The sequence below is a fragment of the Amblyomma mixtum genome, chromosome 1, assembly GCF_055824585.1.
Source record: "Amblyomma mixtum isolate Tamu chromosome 1, ASM5582458v1, whole genome shotgun sequence".
Lineage (NCBI taxonomy): Eukaryota > Metazoa > Arthropoda > Arachnida > Ixodida > Ixodidae > Amblyomma > Amblyomma mixtum.
In genome coordinates, this window is record NC_143012.1 from 266,854,102 (window position 1) to 266,879,298 (window position 25,197).

The 25,197-nt window shown below is 46.6% G+C and overlaps 1 protein-coding gene across 1 annotated transcript in view; it reads right to left on the minus strand.

The window, feature by feature from the left end:
• Positions 1-25,197, minus strand: part of LOC149371623 (cell adhesion molecule Dscam1-like) — a 407,986-nt gene that overhangs the window by 102,782 nt on the left and 280,007 nt on the right. Inside the window, exon 6 of the mRNA XM_089565878.1 lies at positions 358-630. Within this exon, the coding sequence (XP_089422004.1) occupies positions 358-630 (273 nt within the window). The remainder of the gene's footprint in view (positions 1-357; positions 631-25,197) is intronic.

Consider the following 25,197-nt stretch of genomic DNA (forward strand, 5'->3'; position numbering starts at 1 on the left):
GAGTAGAATCAAAAGTGGAAAGAACTGAAATGCATTCGTTGGATTTGTATTCCGGCTAAGGACTTACGCAGAAGCGCAGATCATAAGCCGCGTTTACATGAATGCGACAGAAGTCGACTCAAGTCCGTTTTTTGAGGGAAAGTGCAAAACCGTCGTGGAAGAGAGTAGAGGTCGATTCACGCCTTTCCTTTCTCAAAACCTGCTCTTTCCCTCAAAAACTTGACTAGAGTCGACTTCTGTCGCATTCATGTAACCGAGGCTATACTGCCTATGAATAACGCGCCACCTGTTTCGGCATTAAGCGTTCCAAGATACGGGATTTAGCCAACCAATGAACGTTGTAGCTACGTAGCTCACCGTTTAAGATGACCTCGGCAGCGGCCTGCGCCACCTCGAACTGGTTCCGCACGAAGCACTGGTACATGCCACGGTCCTGGCGCTTCACGGCGTTCACAACGAGCACCTGGTCGTCGAAGAGGAGCTTGACCCGCTCCGAGGCGTACAGGGGTCTCGCGTCCTTGGTCCAGGACAGCTCGCGGACAGGATAGCCGGCAGCCGAGCAATTAAGCCGCAGTGTGTGGCCGATGGAGGCAGACACACGGGCGGGACTCACGTTGGCCCGAAGCGGGGCTGCAGAAAGGGTTAAGGGAAGGGAAGTTAGGTTACGGAGTTAAGGAACAGGTACAGGGAGGATGAATCTTCCCTCCGCAGGAAAAGCGCGAAATAAAGCTCACGAATAAAAAGACGCACGCCAGCAAATACGGCTGTATTCGTTATCACATTACTTGCAGTGCGCACGCCAGGCTATGTTAACGCTGCCTGCAACGAGGACCTTATGTCCTCAGCTGGCCGTATTGACCCGAGCGTGTTACGTACCAACCTAACTAAGATGCAATCAGAACAAGAGTGACATAAGCCGAATATTATAAGGGTGTGCATCTAACCAACAAACCCGACTAGGAGCGAAGAATTAAGACAGTCGAAATATATCTTTCATTCAGGTTCATAATGGCGATAACCAACGTGTTTAAGGCGTTGAATTAATTAGAAGTCTTGGTCGGAGTGCTTATGATGCCCTGAGTGGTTGTTGGTATTGGAGGGGGTAAAGTGCGCTGCGTTATGCATTCGTCGCCTTTACTGAACTCTTATTACATCCAAGAAAGTGAAACAAAAGTTGCATTTCTGCGTACAGTGCGAGCAGACAAGCGCTAGAAGACGACTCTGAGGAAATGTACTGAAATCTCATCCGCCTTCAAAGAATTTGCAGAAAGTTACGGTCTGCTCACGAAAAAAGCCGGCAGTATATAGGGCTTGAAATTTCGAGAAAATTGCAATGCTACTTTATGGTTGCGAACAAATATTTTTTTGGCTTTGTGGAAGCATCACCTGATATCTCGGGAAGAATCCACTTCCGAAAAAAAAAAGCTGTAATGATGTTCTGCCGACTATGAAAACAAGATGGTTCCCTTGCATTCCAGCAGATACGACACATATTCCTATGATCATATGAGATCTGTGGACATTGTCTTTTCAACGAAAAATATTGAACATGAAACACCTACACAGTAGCTCCTTCAGCACTGTTCACTTGGAAACATTACTCTACCGAAAGTTTAATACTGTTTTTAGGACTCTAATTGCAGCCGTCCGCTAGTAGCGCGTGTTCTCCTAATCGCCCAGTTTCGCGTCCAAAATTGCCTTCTGCGCCACCCGTAACACAACACCTCAATAATTACTTACTACTATAAACAGTGTTCCAATCACGCCACACTATCCGCCAATTTCCTGCAGGGAGATATCAGAAAATCTAATTTGGCACGCGTTATCAAGGCCGCCCTATGTGGCATGTCATGTCGCGCAGCAACGCCTGCACGCCATAATGAACGGACGCATTGCCGGCAAAGAAACAGGCCTCCGGCCTCCTTATATACGCCTGACACATTTTTGTCTCTTTGCAGACCTTCGCAACGCCTCAGCTCTTTCCTCGCATTCTTGCACCCGTCTGTGCAGAGACAGCAAAAAAAAAAAAAACAGAAGCAACAATATGACGCACCTTAGCAAGTATGCAGTCATCGAAATGTTGCCTCTCATACCATCCCTGCTGTGGCACAATGTTTTACGACACGAACCATGTTTCTAGCGCGGCCGTGCGCACTAAGAGCGTGATCGCGGAGAGCGAAGGACTCGTCGCCGCTGCTGCTCATCAATTTTAATCAGTGTAGCGTGACCAAACACGTCCACGGGCGGCAAAGCGCAGCCAACGCCGTCGACGCCGCCGCGGGGCGCTGTGAGCGACAGAATGCAGAGAGCGCCCCAGAATCGCGGCGCACCCGGCGTCGTCAACACGTTTAACCCCGCTCCTGTCGCGTGTTTCAGCGACGAACGAGGGGCTTTTTTTCACTTTGCTCTCGGTGCTTTATCGCAGGACGCTGGAGAATGCCAGCGCGCGCGCACGAGAGCACGCGCGCGACGACTCCGAGCACTGGTCGGGCCCCTCCCAAAAGAACCCCGAGAAAGAGATCCGTTGTCGCGCCTGTCTCGAGAGAGCAAACAGCGATGAATCGACCCGTATAGCGCACTGCCTTTGCTCTCGCAGATTGCTCTCATTGTCGTCCGAATTTATCTCTTATTATTTTCTTTTTCTAGCGTGCGCGCTTCGATGGCGCTCTTTCTTCCGCATTTGGGTGGCGGTGCGCGTCGAGTTCCCTCTCTTGACGTCATCGAACCCCGCTCCTGCAGGCTTTTTCTAGCCTGCATCCTGCTCGATTGGCCTGGGGCGCGATGCGCGTCTTTACCGCCGGTAATGGCAATGTCGCGTGTCAGCGCCAAGTTCGTGCACGGTGGAGTGCTGCTTACGCTGCGACTAAAAGAAAATTTCGCTCCATTCTGCTCCCATAGGTGTGCAAGGCGGCTCGTCGAGTCAATAGGATAATGCGAGTGCTACGAGGTACCATCATCGATTTGCTTTTTGGCCCAAATGGGCGTTGTCGCGCTCGGTCTCAAAAAAGCTGTAGTATTCGTTGATAAATGTAGAAAAGAGCGGAAAAAATAAAGTCCTTCATCAAGCAGAACAGTACTTCTGCGCTATTTGATTTAGGGGATACAATGACATGGAACAAGAAAAAAAAACAAGGGTAAGAAGGAAAGGTTGGCGGGATACAAGAGGACATAGGTATAAGGAGCTGTTGCGTCTTTTACAAACAGTCGATAATGCACGGGGTGAAGCTAAGTCGGCGTGTTGCAATAGGCACATCGGTGTGCCAAGCACGACTCGGACACGATGCACGATAGTGCACTAGCGTCATCTCGTGGTAGCTTGCGAAACTCAGCGATAGCTGGCTCGATCTACGCATTGTTATAGAAGCCAGTTTAAGGGTATAAAATGCAAGACAGAAACGAAAACTTTCCTTTCTGATAGCGGCGGCTCGGGTCGTGGTCTATCTTGGGGAAAGAAAAAAGTTCCTTTCTCACTGGCTTTTCTCAGTGCAGAAAACTCCGGCGAGTTTTAACGAGGAGAATCTGCCTTGAGTGGCTTTGTGGAGGAGTTGTTTGTGAAATTGGAGCGGAAGCTAGGAAAACTTGTCGTGGCCTGGCGTTATAATTAACTTTGACAAAAAACGAGCACCCAATGCAAGAAGAAAGGTTGCACCTCCGTGCCGACAGAAGTCACATGTGTCGAAGGGAGAAGTAGAAATTTGGATAACTGCTGCGCGTTATATAGTCGCTAGTAAAAAAATATTAGCACAAGTGATCGAAGACTGCTGCAAAGTAATCGCCACTCGCGGCGGTGCGGTTTACAGAAACATCAATAGCGAGAACGGCAGGCCTTTCTCCAAACCTCAGTGTTGTGGGAGGTTCAGAAGAAAGATGTGTGTATGTGTGTGTGTGTGTGTGCGTGTGTGTGTGTGTGTGCGTGCGTGTGTGCGTGCGTGCGTGCGTGCGTGCGCGCGCGCGCACGCGGGGGGGGGGGGGGGGGGTTGTACACGCAGATGTCATTTAAATCCCAGGGATGCCCAAAAAATAGGGTGACGTCATCAAGTGGCCGTATGACGCACACAGCAAAGCGAGCACTGCCACTTCAGGCAATTCCACACGTGTCGCTAGACTGTATATACTCGCCACTGGCCGACCTCAATGCGGCACCAGATTTCCCGACGTTCGTGCCAAATTTTGACGCAACCGTTTGTCGTATATTGTCCCGGGTGGTGTCATGCAATTTCTCGTTGCATGTGGCTAACACGTGCTAATCATGAGGCTAGCTTGCGCAGGGATTCGAACCGATGACGTATGCGCCTTTAACTGTATTCCTTACCAGACTTTCGTATAAAAATTCGATGCAACCGTTCGTCGTACAGCGTTCCAGGTGGTGTCATACGTGCGCGTATGTGTGTGTGTGTTGTCATTGATCGGACCACCGGGAACAATGCACCCAGGGACGGTAATGCTTTCTGAATTTCACAGGCAAGCAGTGTTAAGTGTCTCTGCAGAATTTCTTTTATTCGTTCACCTGGTCGTCCATCGCATGTGCAAATCTTTCTTACTGGTGACCGCACATGCAGCTTAGAGTGGCATATAATTATGACGAAACTGTCACGTTGAGTTGCAGCCACGCAGAGAAAATCTAGACGGCAAATTTTTGGTCGGTTAAACTTCCTGTGCAGAAAAACTCCAAATTACTGTCACCTATGCTTCCAAACAAGGTTAAAAAACGGCAATATTGAAACTCGAATACTTCATATCATCTAGTCCACTTCATTTGCGCGACAGCTGTGCATGGAGCACGTGCGTTGTTATTAAAAGTTTCCCAGTTTTGTTTTGTATACTATTGTTGTCTCTTGCTGCTCGTCATCTTGGAGGCTTTATGCCCCGCCCCGTCTCTCCCTTCCAACACCCCCGAACCTCTCAAATCCCTTTCTAGGGTCACAAAACACTTCTTCATGTTTTAGGATGGCACCCTGCGGTAACGTTCAAAGTAAATTTTAGCATGCTGTCTCGTAGGACAGAGAATTCTAGAACGAAAAGGAGACTTCTTTTAAAAAAAATGAATACACAACCGTGACCAAGCAGAATGAATAATAAATTCAAACGAGGTGATGAAACAAATGTTTCAAGCTTTTACTCAATAAGGACTACTGCAAAAGGAATTACCTAAAAAGTTTTTTATTTACAATTTCACGTTCAGCTTATCTTTGCATACACTTCAGCAAAAGTCTTGCCTCACTCTTTCCTCTTAGCACCTGCTGCGCAGTAACGATTTTCTGTACACTCGCCGTAAAGCTGAAGCTGGCTTCACCACACTACGACTTGTGAATTGCACAAACTTGGTGGGTCCCACTTTATGTTAGAATAAAATATTTAGAGTCCTACCACACGGCACTATATGAAGTAGAAGGGAAAAAAAGAATAGCAGCGTGGAGCATTAGAAGCGTAAAACAGAACTGGTAGTCTCACAGACTGACTTGAGTCTCTCTCCAATAACACAGCAAGCTCACCGCTCGAGGTTCCCTTTACGCCTTCACTCGAGAGACCCGAATAATGAAACACCCCGCTTTCAACCTCTGGGCTCTTTTTAGTTTATCCCGAAGAAACGTCAGCGACTGCCCTGATGAGGTCCGGGCTGATACAAATGTTTTCTTCGAGGCCTCGTCTCTTGGGAGAAGGAGAAACTTTCAAGCACGGGCGGCAGCGCCGAGTCAAACGAAAGAAAGCGAATATACATTACAAGCGCGAAACCTCACGAGCCGCCATTAAATGCTCCCGACAACCCGTCTCTAGGGCCCCTCCATGACGTCGTTTCGTCTTTCCTCGATTCGACTCTCCTCTGCTCTTCCAACGTCCCCCTTGCTGTTTATTTTTATTCACACTCCTCGGACCATTCCGCATTCGGAGGTCACCCATTCGGCCTTCAAATAACACGTACGGCGACCTCGTGTTCATGGGCGTACATACGATCAAAAAAATGACGCGGAGATCTACTTTTGGTCCGATGATGACCGGTGCTGGGACCGTGAGGACTTTTGGTTCGAGCACGGTGTCCTCCTCTGGGTGTGCACGCACTCGAAAGGGGCACAGGACGCGAGGGAGTGCAGCAGAGGCCGGGAAAGAGACGACCTCTTCGGTCCTTATCTCTTTTACGCGACGAGTCGTCCCTCCGTTTCGCTGAAGGCCTGGAAAATTGGTTCGCCAGAGAGCCGTAGCCGGACCACTTCCCTAATGGTCTCTCCGGGACCTTTCTTCCTCATTCGCTCCTCCTGCCTCACCAAAATTTCTTTTTGTTTTGTTTTATTAACCATAAGCCGCACAGGAGAGCGAGGCTACGCTCTATCAACTTCGTATTTCAAAGGTGTGTTTCTTCAAGGGCGGAAATAGCCCTGAATTTCGAGCTGTACGTAATGAACATTTTTAGCGTTTGATGTGATGAACTATGTTTGTTTACCTGTTCACGCTAGTAGACTGTATTCTGGGTGTGCACACAGATATTTTGATAAACCAGAAATGAAATCAAATATATAGTTTTTCATTTCATAGAACATGAATTCGAGGCACAGTGAACGTTAGAGAAGTGGTGCCACTTTTGTTAGCCACGCGAAGACAATACAGCAACAAAGACTGGAGAACTCTAACTTTCAAAACTAGGCCGTGAACATTTGGTCCTGCAGTGCCTGGATGACCAGCAGTTAGAACCACGCACTGTTAATTCATCTGAAGAAATTTTGCCTTTAAGCGAGCATCTTTTCCTATTTTTCCCCATCTATCCTGTGCGTCCATACTTTCGACACAGCAGTCCGCTTCGATATATAATTCAGCGTTGCTGCTGTCAATAAAAATATACACACTCAGCGCATACTTCAGGGCTGATGCAATGCAAAAGCGTGAATGCTGTTTTTTTCGAAGAAAAAGCGCAACAATGAAAGCATTAATATCTCACCGTTAGAAGCTTCGCGGAAAGGGTCCCAAGTTTGAAATGAAACAACTCGTAAGGACAGCAGTGAGCTATGCATTTTATTTGTTTATTCGTTTTTCACACGTAACATGATCTGTTCGGACCAACACCTCTTGTTAACGCACGCTCTGTTCATAATTGCGCAACACGGCACATATCTACATCTTCGAAACAATGTGTATCACAACAACGCCGTGAATAGAGCTGTCAAATGACGAAGAAATTAGTTTAAATCATTACCCTGGAAAATGAGATTAAAATAAGCAAAACAGAGGTTTGTATCGAGGCTACCGCCTGCTTTTCAAAACTTTAATAAACAACTATAATATTTAAGATTTTTTCTGTTTAAGTTTCTTGCGCCTCGCTGAGTGAGGCCGAGAATAATTTATTCAAGTAATAAAAGTTCCTTTCGCATTTCACATATCCGAAAATTATTCACGAATCAGTTTGGTTCTTTTTGCTGCGTTTACTCTGAATTACGAACATGCATAAGCGACGTCAACAATGGGGCATTGTCTAGTACAAAATAAAGCATGATCGCATATTAAAGGAAATAAAAAAAAATCTCTACCACGCGCTACGCTAACCTGAACGCTAACATGAAGTTGCTTAAAATTGATATTCTTCCTCCCGAATCAATGTTAACGGAGAGAAAGTCTAGTACATGAAATTTAAGATGCTCAAACTAAGGAGAGGTTCTTTAAAGACTAATGGCATGCTGCCAGTAGGTTCAACGTGACCCTACTAAACCGCTTTCAAAACAATCATGCAATCACCATGAAGACAATGAAAACGCGATCCCACCTCCCCGCCTTCTAGCCTCTGCTGCTCGTTTCGATCTCGAGATTTTACTGCCCTTGTTGCCTGTACAGGGACAGTATGGCTTAACGTGTAGGAGAGTTCGATCAGCGGCTTCTTTTCAATGACTCCCTGTGTCCTATTGGTGTTGGTGTGAGAAACACTGTGTTTGCGTTTTCTAAAGTATGCAATCTGAACGTAGGTTGTGTTGTGTGGCCTTTTGTGATCTTTTTTTATAGGCTGCGCGGGGGGGGGGGGGGGAGCGGCACTGGCTCTATACCTTCTGGCATGTACCCTGTTAAATGAACTGAGCTTACTTTAGAATTCGGGGCTTACAAGACCGATGTGTCTGGTGACGTGCTTTTTTAAAGAGTTTTCCTGGACATACTAGTGCTTAAAAGCCGAGCACTGGCAAGCTCGACGTAACCCGGAATCAAAACCCAAAAGCTTCAGACGACATTCTTCAGCTAGTCAGTGCTGTACTGTTTCCTTTGTTCGGTCCTGTTGTTTATGCCAGTCGGACGAATTCGAACGCGTTTGAGCACTGTCTTTTATTTTCTGAAGAAAAAACGCTTTCTGGTGCGACCCCTGGAGATCTGACAGTAATACGGCCCTTCGGGCGAGTTGACGCAACACGATCTCATAATTACAGTGCAACACACGACAAGGAGAAGTGAGCAAAATAATAAACACGAGCGCTACCTATCGCCTGTTTCTGTCCTGTGCTTTTACTGCTCGCGTCTTCTGTTGCGCAATAATTTTTGAAATGAGACTGCACTCAATCAATGCGTTCACAACCCCGCTTCTGAACCTTTCCGGGCGTTTTAATCTTACAGCATGTGTTAGCCTCAACATTTGTGAAAAAAAGAAGTTGGTATTGTTTTAACGCACTTGAACCAAGTACGCGTGCAAAAGTATGTGTTTAGCCTGGTTGGCTCATGGTTTTGCTTTGCTGGGTCGTCGGCACATCTGGCAACGATGTTACGATGTCAGACTCAGGTTTAGCTCTGATAGTGGTTAACCTCATCTCATCTGTTTCCGCCGTGGATAGAAGTTGATAAAGACGACGACGTGCAATGCACAGCAAGCTCATGCACGCTGGCCAATCGCCCGCCATGGGTATGTGCCATTAGGCCTGAGGACATCATCATCATCATCATCATCATCATCATCATCAAAGCTTGTTGCAGTTTAACACGAGGCGTGATCCGCTGCGGCGATAGCATAGTGCTCTTGTGCAGTGGCCAGCGATGCTGATCTCTTCGCGCCACTGCGGGTTCGAATCCCAGTCGCGGCAATATTTATTTTATGTTTCACTGGGGTATTGCCATGGCAGGTTTATTCTAAGGTCCCCTTCAAGGCGAAGCTTCACACAAACTCAGTGAGTCGGTTAGAGCTCGTGAAGTACGGCTTTCGCATTAAAAAATATATCCTCGTTGTCATACCTGTAGCGAAGAAAATGAAATTGGGGATGACTTTCGCATTGACGCTTCATAGAACGCTCCACAGCGACCCGATGGGTGAGGCAGCAGAGACACGAAGCGAGGATATGCGCACGTGCCTAGCTCAGGTCCCCCTCATTTAAAGGCGCATTGTGACATGCACTTGAGCAACTTAGGATATCAAGGAATAAAGCAGTGGTCAGTTATCGATATTCGAAGTTCTGGATTCCGAGAGTTGTTTCGGCAGCCGGTTATATCCATTAGGATGACGGCTACTTATGCGTAAAACAAACTCTTATTCACACTCAAACCGTACTCAAGTGCTGTGCAGTAAAGGAGTCATTGAGGCGTTGAGTATAATGCAGCATATGCTAAAACTTATGTAGATTTAAAGCTGCACGCGATCGCAGCAATCATTACCCAGCGCATGAAAACAAAACTATCAAACAAACAAACAAACAAATAAACTTATCGCCTGCTCAGTAACATTAGTGAACACCTTTTAGTGTTACTCAGGACCAGTGAATGACATTGAATAACCTAGTACACTGACGTTTTCTATAAACTGTAGAAGAACTGCAGATTGCGCTAGTTGGTGTTGATTCATAATGGTGCTGTTTTGTGTGTCTTGTCTCTTTCTCGGTCTTTGTTTGTTTGCGCTGTTGAACCACCATTATGAGTTTTCTATAAAGTTGAACACACATATTCAATATTTACGCGTAAGGGGCCAGCATTTTAACCGGAATGTCTATTTTCTAAATACAAGCAAACGCGTATTAAAGCGTGTACACGCGGCCCTAAATAACAGTTCAAGAACTTGTGTACTTCACTTTTTCGTAGCTCGGCCTCAGTTTCTCTGAAGCAACACGTCGCTAGTATTCAGTTGCGTTGTTTATGCTGCAGTTACAGTGATAAGGCGTTTATTCCGAAAGAACGTGGAAAGAAAGTGTTTCCCTCTTGCGTGAAAAAAAAAAGAAACTGATTAGTGAACAACACTGAGAATTCTTTTGCCTTGTGAAGCGAACCCGTTCAACAAGAGACGTCGCCGCCAGCGTCAATTTCTTCTTTGGGTGTTGAAGGCGAAGTTTTTTCATGAACCGCGAAGGAAAGAACCTAAATGAGTAGATCAAATGGCAGCTCTACCAAGAGGCCTATTTTATTTTATTGTACTGCAACTCCTCTATAAATTATAAAAATTCATAGCGACAAAGCAAACATGTTAAACGCCTCATTAAAGTATGCAGTCTTATTATTCCTTCTCCACATTCTGCCTTTTCAACCTCCTTGTAGCAACGCTCACAGTGCTAATAGCACTAATGACAGATTATAAAAAGCAGGCAGGGAAAAGGGTTCTAGAAAGTTAAGTGCAAACGTAATGAAAGTATAAATCTGAACTTTAGCACTTAGGCAACTATTGAATTCGGCAAAAATAGTGGGTTAAATAAAGATATGTGTCATGAGATACGTAAGCTCGGATCGTTTTTTAAGTATAGATCTGCGCTTAGTTTCGTAACGTTGAAATAAAGCGAACAGCGCAGTCAGCCTTTAGTTCTCTTCCCCTCTGCGTCTGCCTATTTTTTGTACATAGAAATCAAAAACCTGCGGTGCGGTCGAGCTTTCATGATCATTGATTCATTTCATCCGGCGCTGACCAGACGCGGGCAAGTGAACCCTCTGCGAGCCGTTTCCAACTTCTTCCTTAACGATCTCCATCTCCTCTTTACGCCGACATCTTGAGGCCTCTTCACTTTGGGAGACTCAGCATAGCGCGCCAATATATATATAAATTACTTTTTCTCTCCGCGCGAAAGTCAGCCCTGATTGAGCAAGAGGATCCGCCGCCATCTCTCGCTCTTTTGTGACGGACGACGGACGGAGTGAGTATCGCGAATCGATAAGAAAAGAAGCAGCGAACAGCAGACCACGGCTGAAGAGCGTGTGCTGCACTAAGACACTACTCCGGCCGCGCCAACGGGAAGAAGCATTAAAAAGTGCTCAGGTCCAGCCAAGCCCTTCAAGTGCGCGCGCTTCACCGCCGCTAATGCAGCAGCGGCCATGCCGCGGTTCTCGGAACAAATTATCGGCGAATCCGGTGGAAGCCATTCTTCTTTCATTCTTTCTATCTGTCCGCCACGATCTCCGCATGCATGCGGAGAGTGCGAAGATTCGGGAGCTCTTTCTCTCTCGCCCGCTCGTTTTCTGTCTCCGGCTCTGTTTCTCCCTCCCCATATTTTCTTTTGGCTTTGTCTTCCTCCGGCTTTCAGAAGCACCTCGACTCCTGCTGAGTCTGCGGAAGGAACGCTGCACCAAAGAGGCAACGATGCGACGTTGGCGCTTTTCAGGGAAGTGCCCTTCCCTGAAAGCTTCACGCTCCCTTTTCCTTTCTGGCCATCTCTTCTTTTACTTTCTCTTCACAACTTCCCGACGGCTCTTCATTTCTGTGCGCCCATTTCGCCCCCGCATGTGCCGCGGTCTTCCTGACCTCGCACGCGCTTATGCTGCGATCTGGCTTCTGGTCTTGACGAGCATTTAATTACTCAACATTTTCATCACGCTGCTCTCGGACTCCTCGACTGCTCTCCTGAGTAGTGTGTTCCTTCAAGACCCGAGGAGCAAGTTTGTGGCGCTCGGAGGTCTTGACTCGAAATTGAGTGGATGTGATTAAAGACACGGTCGACGTCATCTCGCCCGCTGCCCTTTTGTGGTTTCCGCAGTGAACGAAGTGTGCGATCAGCCGGCACCGAGGGATGTACTGGGGGTCCCGTACACGCTGCTGACTGGGAGCGGCAAGGCCATGGGCGTATGGGTCATTTTTTTTTTTGAGGCCGGGAACGTAATTGTAATATAATTAGGCGCTTTCGATTAACCCGAGTAGCGTATGTTTTCTGGGAGAAAACTGACGTCATTAGCGCTTTTTAATCGTTATCAAAGTGCACAACGTCCATGCACAGACTACCATGATGGCTGCTCTCATGTACGCAGGAACGCTTTGGCGTCACTCCTTTATAATGCACATAGGCGGTTTCAGTAATCAATTCCCATCTGCAGGAAAATTTTCAAAACAAAAAGAACAAATGCCCCTGATAGAGTTCAACCTTGACATGCCCCTTTATTTTCTTAGGCGTTGTAAAATTTTGATAAACGGCTAGATCATCTTTTAATGACACTTTCCAGCACCAAAAAAAAAAAATGTCCGGTGAACATATTTCTGCAAGCAATACCAGAAATCATTAAAGACATGAAAAAAAATGGCTGTAGTTTAGCGCTGGTTAAACCTGGAGTTACGCGATAGCTACAGCTGGCCGAGTGGAACTCGCTCAGTCGAATTGCTGTCAGTCAGTCTTTCGCCGCTCCGTTTCGCTGGCCGTTCCTCCTTCATCTTCGTCCCTGGACGTGGATCTACTCTCTCCCCCACCTCCCACACTTCACTTCTCCCCCACTGGGTTTCGCCGGCGCGCCGCGCCGTCGGCAGCTGCTCCGCACCACGTGACCAACCACGTGACCGGCCACGGCGCCGCCACGCTCAAGGCTCGAAATGCTAGCGTAATGTAGGCGCGTGGCGCGCACACGAGCTGCGTGCTCTGACTTCACACTGCGCCTGCGCACAACTGACGAGGAGAGCGGTGCTGCGCCGCCATGGAGGAAGGAAAACTAAGGAGAGGCCCTTCGTATTCCCAATGCATTGGCGAGAATGTGGCGGAAGTGACGTAAAAATTTAGGCTTAAAAAGTCGGGCCACTAGCAACGGCGTACGGCGTCGTTAGCGTCGTTGTTGCTAGGGGCCCGAGTGTTTCTCGGTGGCGGTGGACGTGCTTTCGGCACGGTGTGTTCGGCCTTGCGTGTTAAAGTCTACATGCCTGGCTTCGTGAGGTTACGCACGCATTTAAGATTGCTTTTAAATGCAGCAAATAACCGCTCACTTGATATTTTGTTCGTCAAACTTGGTGTCGTTACGCGGAGCGATCGATGCATTGAAATGAATCTCGCGAAAAGGTGGCACTCCGGAACCGCGCTTAAACACGCGAAGAAGCGTTGATTGTTTTGATCAGCGAACTTTCGCACCTCACCAAACAGCACAGAAACATGAAGCCGCTCTCGGCGATGCTGAGCTGCGTGTCGAAGGCCACACGGCGGGTGTACGGTAGCCCGAGGAGGATGGTGAGCTGAGCTATAAGCGGCGCGCAATGTCGTCTTTCTTCGCCTGGCGTCGGAAAAGGTTCACCGCACCTGTGCGCCGGTCTGTGTCTAGTTGCGTGTTTACGGGGAGGGAGATGTAGGAGTGTAGCGGCGAGCGGCGCGGTTTTTTTTATTCCTTCCTTTTACGAAGCGCTTGCGAGCCGCGCGCGATCCCCGCCCCGTAGCTCGGTGGAGAAAGAAGATAGTGAGGAGAGCCGATCCAACTTCCGGTTGCGGGCGGCTTCACAAAAAGTGACGTCAGGGCCTCTCCTTAGTTCTTTCCTTCCTCCATGTGCACCGCCGTCGGCGCAGCGGCGAGGCGCTCGGCGTCCACACCAGCTGCGAGCTATGACGTCTCTCTGCGCATGCGCACAGCTGGCGGAGAGGTGGTGCCATAGCTCAGCGCGCAGCCACGGTGACCTCGCGAAGCGGCTGGCGTAGTGTAGCTATCGCTACAAAACCACATTGTTGTGGGAAGCTAGTTTGTGAAAGATGCAATAACATGCTATCCTAGACGCGGATACCGATGCTTCTGAGGTTGTGCCGTTAAGCATTCTTGTTCACAGAAATCGTGAGGAACAGAACTGGCGAGGGAGCCTTGGAAGAGAAAACCTGCTTAAATGGCTGGTTAACGGTTTACGGGTCATTGACAGACTGTGGGACGCAATGGTGCACAGTTCATAAAATTTATTTATTTGTTTGCGCGGATGCCTGCAGCCCCACAAAGCCATTGTAGCAGAAGGTACAGTTGCGAGAACAGTACCATATTATGAGCTTATTTTGAAAAAAATATGCAGGAAAGCTCAGGTCTGAAAACATTGATTGACTATTGAGCGTGGTTAGCCCAGATGCGAATTAGGGGCGAGACCCTATCGGTTTTCATTTCGGTTTCCATTTCAGTTCGAAGCTAGGTTTCAATATCAAGCAGGCATGAGGCAGTGATCGGTGAAATTGGTGAGTGGGGGCTTTACTGCTAGGGCACAAAAACTAGAGGGGACATTACGGGTATGGCGCGATATCTTTAATGGGTTGATACCCCTAAAAGCGGAATTAGTCATTCTCTACTTTACATTCTCAGATACCAGGGAGTCCTCATATCACTCCTGATCCATAGCTTAAGCAATGAGCCACTGCCCTACCATGGCAGGTGCTGCTACCGGTTTGGCTTGTGAGACCCAGGTTCCTCTTCCCGAGCAACCTTTCGCCACAAATAATTAATTAAACTGCCACCTGCTACGGTTGGCAGTGTGCTCAAAATCATCTGCGCAGTTTGTGATGCCGTCGCAAGGTCACGCGACCCAGGTTACCCACCTGCAATGTAAGGAGGCCATCAAGGTGGCCAACTCAGGTTGTTTCAAGGTCAAGCAGGTTTCAGACAAAGATAGACGAAATCGCTGAGTGCGGGCTTATGGGCTAACGCACACATACAAAAAAAGACGAGTAACACTGAAACGTCCGCAGGACAATAGCAAACACAGGAGCATCTGAAAACATCACGAGACACTAAAAAGACAGGTGCTTTGTCTTATCAAGCAAAACATGGACCAAGACGCAGGGGAAAGGATGATGGCAGGGGGCTACTAGGCTATGAAAAATTTGGCAAAAACAAAGAAGCCAAACCTTAAGAAATTTACAGACTGAAAATAAAGGACAAAAGAATTTCTCGCCTTTCTTGGGGCGGCATTTTGATGCCGACATCAAAGAAAAACGCATAGACTGCACTTCAAAACTAAGCTGAATTCTTTTTCAGGGTAGTTCATTTCCGGCCCTTCTTTTTGCATGTCACCGGTCTACTCAGAAACAGAACTTCAGGCACTCAAGTCAACATTTCTTTCTACGCAGTTTGAGAACATTTAGAGACCACCGGCTTCAAAACAATCGCAAGAAATTTTATTCAGAAAAGGGAAGACTAAAAATTTCAGACCTTGCTTCTGTCATCGTGCCGAAAGTTCACCGCATCTCCTTAGCACGTCCGTGCACCGACTGTAAAGCCCGCATGAGTCAAGAACCGCTCAGTCACTCCACCTCACAGAATAAAGAACTGTTGCAGTGATATGATCAGTTTCAGAATTTGATAACAAATCCTACTTTAAAGAGCACCACTCGAAAGTAATAACGAGCCTCATGATAACAAGCTAGCGCTGCCATCGGCTTCATTGCGCAATCCTTGCACTTTGTCCGCGCACGCTGCATCAATTTTTGCCTTCTCCAGTTGCTGGAGCAGCCGCAGCACCCCCGCGACTCATTGAAACTATTTCCAACACAACCTCAAAGTGCAGAAACATCAATATGACTTAATTCTGAACTGAAGTCTTCAGCATGAGCCTACTTGCTGCCAAAGGCATAAACGCTGACTTCTCCGCGTGCTGGCTCACTAGCCGAAGGTTTATAATTTCGTGCTGAAGGAAAAACTAGATTTCGTCGAAGTTTCGGGCATGTAACCCCGGACCAGGACGAATTTTTCTTTAACTACGAAGTTTCTGAGAAAGCTGTATAGCTTTCCTTTGTAGCCGTATGGCTGCGCTTGGGTGGATGCCAATGAGTAATTACTCCCTTATGTAAACTATATTATACGCAAAACGCTAGCGCTGGCACTCTGTACGCCGCAAGTGTTTCTTCCATGTTGTTTTTAGAGTGAAGTTCTTTTAGCCCACCTTATCGGTAAATCCAATAGAATAGTCTCCGGAAACCGCAGTCAACTTGAGAACGAACATATGCTCTAACGTATGCGAAGGGTTCCGAACATTTCCTTCATAATGGTAACCAGTTGAAAACAAAAAACAACAGAACACAAAGCAGCGTATTTCTAACAAGTGCGTTTGAATAGTGTAAGAACTTTGGAGGACCCTGAAGCCCTAGCTCCTCCTCTCCCAGTCGCATACAGGGAGACCATACAGCCCTATATACTGATCCAACGTAGTGTCCTCCGAAAGAACTACCACCCGCATTGCTTCACGACGGGTGCCACAGAATCCAAGATTATTTACGCCTTGGAAATTAATTAGATGGCTAATATCTCTCGTGTAGTGAGCGGTACAGCACGCGGTAATTACCGATCCCAAAGGGGCTCAATGTTTGCAATATATTCAGCGCATTCATTCTCCAGAAGCATTCATGACGTTCGAATGAGCCGGCCATGCATGCAGGTTTGATTTATTTATTCACCAAAGCAACGACCGTTAAGGCGGCGTGGTAAAGACCGGTAATAAAAGCTCGGCGAAACAAAGGAGGCTGCGTGCAAAGGGCCTTCCGCAGGGAACTGAACTCTATGAATGCTCGCATTCAGAATCAAACACCGGGCAACCCTCCCTGCTGACGGGCATTCAAGGAACACCTGCGATTTCTCTCACCCCGCGAAACAATGCGAAGCAGTGACGAAACAGGAATGCTGCACAACACATCAAGAAAGCACGCCTGTGGGTGCGCGATGGAGTCGCAGCCGGAACTACGCGAAAGTTACACAGCGAAAAAGCAAAAATGAAGGAGAAGTGAGAGGGAAATGTGATATAAAGAGGACAGGCCTGAGAAGAGAAGGCGAGCTGTTCCCGATTGGGAAACAAAGGGAACCTGAACACAAAGACCGGTAGGTGGGTAGGCTCTGACACGAGCGGGCCGAATTCAGGACGCGGGGAACTCTCTTGGGCGGGCTACGTTTCGTCGCACCCGATGAAAAGAGACTGTCACTAAAGGAATAACGCGTGAGCCCCCTCCTCCCCCCTTTCCCTTCTTCCCCCACGACACGGAAAGCGATAGTGCCTGCCTGCCTGCGAGCTTAGGGTTGCGCTGGAGGAAATATTAATTAGCAGGCTCATCAAAGCTTTGCTGGCGGGTTGCGGAAGCGACAGAGCAATTTGCCAAAGGCATTGCTCTCCTGGGAGAGCAATCCGGGGACCTGGAGCACTTCAAAAGACATCGAGCAGAGTGATATACATGCTTACAGTGGGAGAGGCAATCGATAGGACGGCGTCTGAATTACTAAGGTCTCTGATATTACTTTACCACTTACTGCAAGCGCCTTTACACGCATATGAGGAAAGTTAGTGACGGTTAAGCCTTACCGCCTAACCCAAGAGACGCACTATCTAGTAACGCAATCAACACTGTGAGTGAATTGCAACATAGGTGCCATGGCGTCCATATTTCGCAAGTTGGTTCGGTAGATTGGTGTTGGCATCGCCCTTTCATATCTTTTCGTAGTAATCATGCGCATCACCATCAATCATGGCCACCATTCTAGACCATTAACACACGGCTCAGCGCATTGTTCAACTTACCGCTTAATTAGAAGGAATTGAGCCATCCGTCATATTAGTACTCAGTCAAAGCAACAAACCTGTCCGGTATGTAGCACTAGGTTGACATATATGTGCACAGAGCCGAAAGCTCGTTGCGAGTAAAGAACAATAGACGTATATGGCTCGCTTCAGATGTATAATATTTTAATCATCCGGTACGTATGCAAAGTTCGTGTTGAAACAAAAACTGCGGAGGCTAGTGATTGGCAGAAAAGTATTTTCCATGCCTTGTCACTAACCACATTTTGGAATACAGGCCATTGGCATTTGAGAGGCAAGTGTTACTTGGAAATTGCTTTTTCATACATGAGATTGATTTAAGTTTTTCGTGATTTAAATGCCACACCATATATCAGTGGCAATGCACAGGGGATGGCTACGATGTTCATGGTTATAACATGTTACGTGTTATAAATATGGGCGTAGCATTTTAGCCTTAATATTGATTCCAGAAGCACCAATAAGATTATATGTCAATGATAAGTGCAGGGCACGTATATAGTTTGAAGAATAAAGAATGCGCAACAATCCTTTAGAAATTCTATTAAAGTAATGAGGCATTCGAGGCCGATGTCCCAAGACACCATTGCATAATTCTCTTCAGGACGGATTACTATCTTGCAAAGCTTCAAATCCACAATATCGGTATGTTAGCGTAGCTTCGTTCAAGAAAGGTAAAGTGCAATTAGCGATGCTAGTTACATAACTTACTAGTTCTTCGAACGGCTGGCTAAACAGCATACGAACCCCCTGTGCAATTACTCGTGTTAAGTGTTTAGGCTGGATGGTGTGAGTGATTATAGAATAAAATAGAATGTATAGGCAATAAGCGGATTACTTCTCCTTCGTTAATGTTAAGGATAATTAGGTGTGCGCCGCATCGCGCAGATGAGGAATCAAGATAAATCTGGAGCAAAGAAGCATCGTTAGACCATGTTATTTCGAGAAAAAGAACACAGCTGTCAGTAAAAACACTATAAGCCAAGCACACCTAGAATGAAAGGTTGTTATGTAAGTTAGGAATAGTAATGGGCTCGTTATACACATTACGCGAGAGTAAATGACAGCTGGGACGAGTATTAATTTTGCCTACTTTACGTGAGTATGGTTAGGTAAGAAACGCCTCAGCTCTGCAAGTACATTTGGACTACGGTAAGAGAGCTTAGATTAGTTCTAGTATAATATGCGTACCTCGCAGCAAAGTTTCGAAGATTCAAGAATATAGGAAAAAAAAAAGAATGTGCTTTGAAGCGAGGAATGAAGCACGCCAGTCAGGTTTCCCAGGAGGAAGCCTTTAGGAAGCCGTGTTAAGTGCTCTGAAAGACTGAATTCAGATCCAGATGAGCGGTGATTTATCACAGTAATACGTGTTCTAGAATTTTACATGTATGGTAAGGGAAAACGCATACATTTTTTTATCAGCTCCCTGTCCTTGGGCTTAGTAGTCGATGCTGCTCTCCTTCTTTCGAACCCCTGATCACTAGGCCAGAAATTAGTTATTGTTCGAATACTTTCGTCGAAATAATGGCTGCATATATTTCAGGGTGCGAAAGCGTTTTGAAGCTTATGCTTTTGACACAACAGCAAAAAGTGAGCTCCAATGATTGCAGTCTCGAAGCAATAAAAAAAACAAAAACAAAGGATAAGATAGAAAGCGCTCATCGAGGGCCGGTTCTATGATAGCTCAAAAACTCGTTTAGCATGAAGGAACAACCTTTGTTGGAAAGCAGGACACATTGCGGGTCCCAACATTATTTACTTTTTTGATGATGACGATGATGATGACGATGATGATGATGGCTCAAGAGCAGCTTCATCAGAGAGCGCTATGGCATTTTTTTTTGTCTACACAAGCCAGGATCGCATCCTATTTATTTATTTGTACCTGACAGACCCCGAAGAGCATTGGGTGCGGGGGCATATCGAAAAAGGAATATGCGGAAATAAAAAAAAAACATAATAATGGTAGAACGGACGAGGTACAAGGCAAATACACGAAAAAAAACACGAAGTTGATACAAAACGGAGCTAAAATACCATCAAAAACGAAAATAGAAAAAAAGAACAGAGGGAAACACGAACATGTGAAAAAAATGATAACCAGGGGCAACAGAAACACTGGTAAATCAGAAAACAACGTTAAGCAGCTTTCCAAGCATCCCACCCCAGAGGAGCAAAGCACCAGGTTTGGCAGAAAGCTTATACATGTTGGATAACCTGGCGGGGCTAGGGAACGCACTTCACCTGATCTGCATACCAGGCGGATGCTTGAACCACCGCTGCGGTATATTGTTTGGTCATAAGCCCGTTTATGACTCCCCAGAAATTTCGAAGGCAACCACGAAACATTGATACTCACCAATGTTTCTTAAACATCTTCGCTTCCTTCATGTAGTATCCAATGATAGCATTTGTTCCCGGTGTTAAAGGCATTCCATCACTCCAGTGTTAGTGTGTTTGGCTTACTGGCATAATTATCTTTGTTTGTTAGCTAGTCTTCTTGTTTTGCTTGTATACAATGTCGATCAGTCCGTCCTGATGCAGGGTACTGGGATGTATGTATCGGTTAGTTCGGATACCTTTTATGCGAATTGATGTTTTAGTCCTCATGCCTGGAGCATATTTATTTGTTTGGTCAGATAATTTTTCTGCGAAGTAATTCACTTTGTCCTGGTGTAAGGGCCTGAGGTGAATTTATTCGTTCGGACGCTTTTTCTGTGAAGTGAATCGGTAAGTGCCGATGCAGGAGCCTGGCATGTATCTATTGGTTAATTCGGGAATTTTTTTTCCCTGAAGAGATTTCATATTTTACTATACTTCGCTTTGCAAAGTTTTCGAAAGAAAAAAGCGACCCAGGCTATGAGCGACGCCGTAGTGGAGGGCTGTGGATAATTTATAGGCGTATTTGTGGACGTGTTAGATTCATGAGGTCATCAAAACATTAATATAGTCGAACCCACTAATAACGAACTTGACGGTCGTGTGGATTGTGTTCGTTGTACTCGAGGTTCGTAGCAACTGGACTTCTCATTTTACAACCATAAATACGAAGTACAACGAAATTAGCATTTATTTCTTACAAAAGCTTGTTATGGACTTCTGCTTCTTCAAAAGAGACCACAAGGCTTCCCAAGGCATCAGGAGCGGTCATACTTAAGGTTCCTGCTGAGGGCCTAAGTGCCAACTATTAAGCCTATAATAACGGTATAACTAATCATGATTAAAGCTTTCACTGCCACTAGTGGAAGGTCGGGCAATCGGGCAGCACTCGTACTACGCGTGCAACGACTTCTTCACTGTATGACTGCGATGACCACGTCATAATTCGCACCAACGATGTCATCAGTGCATAAACAACGCGTTGCTACAAATCCACGTGCGTCTAATCACGCGGATGTTCCACAGTGTTATATGCCGTTCCTTCCCCAATAAACCATGGACGCAATCCCACATGCACTCCCAGTAAGTTCTATTAAGACGGCCTTACAAAGATATCCGAACAGGAACATCGCCCATCGTGTGTGTGAATTCCTGTCATCATGAGCTAGATGATGAACCGATGACAGAACCTCTTGAGCGCATGATGACGCCCATATCCGGGAGCTGGATCTTGCTGTTGGCCATTCGTGGCGATAAAACATCGTCACCAAAGCGAGAGGTGGAAACAAGCGGTGTGTTGCAGAGTTATCAAACAAGATTTGGAGCTCGTATTTTTTCGCCTTGTCATGAGCGAACTCGACAAGGTACTCGGCAAGCAAATCATTCGCAACACCGATCACGCCCCTGGAACTTATGCCTGGAGCACTGGAACTTATGCTCGCTCCTTGCATAAAAACAAAAAGTCGCGCTTATACAGGCCTCTGTGCTCGGATCAAAGCGCGTATGAAAACCTAGCTCCAAAAGGATCGCAGTGCACCAAAGTGGCCGTTGACAAAAGGCCGCAGCCGGTCGCTGCTGTTGCTCTTCGTGTACAGTAGAATGATAACGAAAAAACTTCCCTGTCTATCAACAGTGCAGGTGTCGCCTTTCAAAGAATGTGTTTTCGACCGCAGCATTTGGTATAACTGTGCTGTTTTCTCGACAGTGTCTCGCCTTTTTTTGTGGCGTTTTGGGTCCCCATTTCTTTCAGGTGTAGGGTGTCACAGGAACCCGGAGGCCCTGTGACGCTCTTTCATCTTCGCGCTTACGGAAGTGTGAGTTTTTCGACTGCGGCGCTGAGTGTAAGGCACCTCCTCGGTCATTCTTTCTGAGTTATTGCCACGGTTGTTCGTTGTATCTGAGACTCAGTCCCATTAGTCTAATGCATAATTTGACAGAAGCACCCGTGTAGTTTGTAACAAGTGAGCATTCGTTACAACTGCGGCCGTTATAAGGGGTCTTATTTGTAAATAAATTCGTCTACAGGGCCGTTTCTTAACAATATTGCGAATGTGAGTTTAAATGGCGAGCATCCTTTCATCTGCAGCTTCGACAGTTGTTAGGGGAAGGCTTTGAACTTAAATGATTGTTGGTAGGCGGGAGATAATTAGGCCTCTTCCTTTACGAAACTGGCGTGCTATTAGACAGCTCTTCAGATGTCGCACTGTAAAAAATAAATCTGCCTCCCAGAACAAGCCAGCTGCATTTTAGTTGAAACGAACTTCCTTGGGTATTTGTGAACTCAATCAGGTGTTTACTGCCAGGCTTAGCAAAGGCACATTAGTCCATGCCCAGAGTAGATCATTTTTCCTTCATGTGAATTCCCGTCATTAGAAATTTGGTAAGGGTTTAACGCAGCTAAACCGAGTAGGCGTGCGAAACCAGATGTTCATTCTTCAAATGTCGGGGCCCTTAAGCTCCGTCTTAAGGGTATGACGTGATTGTAGTGAGTAATTGCTCATATGTGCATAACTGGTCATTCTCTTCTCAAAACCTGTAAAGAGCGGCGAGTCCTCATACCATTACCAGTGCAGTGGCACCGGGGTTAAGAGATGCGTCATTGCATTGGAAAGTGGCTGTTTTTATTTCAGCCACAGGTAGGGATTGTACGACACATGTTGCTCTTCCCGAGAAATCTCTTGAGCAGCTTGCGCGCTGCTGCTTTGAACTTAGTAGTAAATCGGGTCGCTTGGCAACGGCACACCATCGTAGTTACGTGCGCACGTATAGTGCCAGGATTCTTGGTCGGTGCTGGTGAACGTATGAGTGGTTTCACACTGAAATTTTGCAGTTCGTTTGAATAGATAAGAATTTTGTAACCAAGGACATGCGCATTTTGTTTTTTCTCAAGGCGGTCTAGTCTCTCGATAACATTTTAGTTATTTTTAAAGGAAGACAGACCCTTTTTTCTTGACGTCTGCCATTGATTTGCACGAGGATTTAAAAACGGCATATAAAAATAACATTGTCAGATGTAATCTATTCGAGGCATCGTTTAGGCGCACACGGAGGACTGAGTTATTGTTGAGCAAGTGCGGCGCTCCTCCTGAACACTGTGCATCGATTTTCAATGAGTCGATGACCAAACCGTTTTCATTTTTTTCGGTTCTTCTAACCATTGGCCGATATCTCTTAGTCTGTTAACACTATCCTCCTACTTTTTTCTCATACAGTTTCATTTGTGCCGTTTCTCATCGTCTATGGGTCACTTTAGACCGTTAAACCCCAAAAGTGTGCGCTTTACTATATCAACGTGATTGCGTTAAGTGCCCCGTGTCGCAAAAAGTCGTCGTCGGCGTCTGCGTAAATTAAGCATCAGGATAATCTATGAAAAATCCCCAAAGAACACACCAAGGTTGCAGGTGGTCTACCTAGGTCACGTCAACTTGTGTCATCATCACAACCTGCCAATCAGACTGTGAGCACATGAACACCGTGTTAAGTGGCAGTTAAGGTGATGATTAGTCGTGAGAGGTGGCTCGGGAAAAAACAAACTGAATCTCACGAGCCTTACCGATGGCAGCACCTGCCATCGCAGGGCATCTATTAACCCCTGCACCACTACGCCAGGAGTGGTAGGAGGACTCCCAGCCATCTCGACTGTGCTGTAAAGAGTGACTAATTCCGCATATATCGGCATTAACCGATTGACGCTTTCGCGTCGTGCCCCTTGAGGCGGACCTTAGGCGTCCCCTTCTATGTTTTCTCTAACCATTCTGTCGAACTTAAAGTACTACCAATAAATTATTCATTTGTTAAATGGAAATTCTACTGATTTCTATGCTTAACGAGTTTCGAGTGCTGAGCTTGTGTGTTTTCTGATTAGTCCTGTGCTGAGCAGCGAGAGCAAATGCAGCTTCCCGGACGAACCAGGAGCACCTGTGGGCAAGAAAGGAGCCGAAGGAAGCGTTAACTAGGAACGAAGATAAGGATAGGAGCTAGCATGCACGACAGCAAGGTTACGGATACAGTTGTTTGAGTGACCATGTTGCCTGTATATCTGCTGAAGTGTTGAATTAGCAGATACATCACTTACAAAAGTGAACCTTGAACTCTGAGAGTGTAAGAGAAAGTAATCGCAAGGAAAATATGTCCTTGAACATTTTGCCTGGCATGGAAACTTGAACATAGTTCAACAGACGTGCACTGCTATTTCTCCTCGAAACGAAGGCGGTCTATGAACCAAAAGTAGCTATTTGAACTCAACGGCCAAGTTAGTTGAGCGCCTGCCCATCTCATCACGAAACTTTTCCCGCCTTCTGCGCCGCTTGAACAGATGAAAACTACAAATGGAGCCTCACTCAAGGCCACGCCGCAGATCGTTCTTTCCACGTAATGGTTTCAGCCACGGGGCCTCTTCGCAGGTGGTCATCGCTCTCGGGGCGTTGCGACGAATGGCGTTTTGCAAACGGCCATTATCAGGTATGGGCGCCTTCGCGTTCACTGGCCGCCTGCCAGCCAACCAGTATGCCGGTGCGGGCGCCTTTCTGGATTCAAAACCGCTCGCAATAGAGTCCTCGGTTTCGAAACGGTGGCGGCGACTGCTTGCGTAGCGTCTGATGCATTACCGCTAACGATGTTTCGCTCGTCGGGGATTGTGTCGCCTCGAAAATGAATCTCCGTTGGCTGCACGCTTAAACGACTAGATGAAACGGAGGATCGAAAACGGTTCCTTCTGTAGAAGACGCCTACGAATGCTACTCGATTGCATTCCATCGTGCACGCGTCTCGGCCAATCACGAACCGGTGCCCCTCCCCTTCTTCCTTTCCAGGTTTTCTGAACAATTCGAGTGCTGCACTGAAGAAAGGATCGTTAAAAGGCTGGAAAAAACTATAAAAGAAAATTGCGGTTTAAACGAGTGCCTTCAGACTGTCTGAAGAACACACTCATTTTACTTGTACGTTACTTAGCAACTGGTGTCAGTCTATAGAGGCGATAAGCTGTTTGGCAATGTGCAGTGAAAATAAACAAAAGCGATCTTTCTGTGTGCCGCTTCCCTCTTTTGTTCAGAGCCACAAGAAAAGCCTTGCATCTACACTTAAGGAAAGGTAGCTACAGGATATCTGAAGTTTGCGGGATACGTGAGTTTATCTTGTGATTTAAGGGCCAGAAATTCAGGCTAATG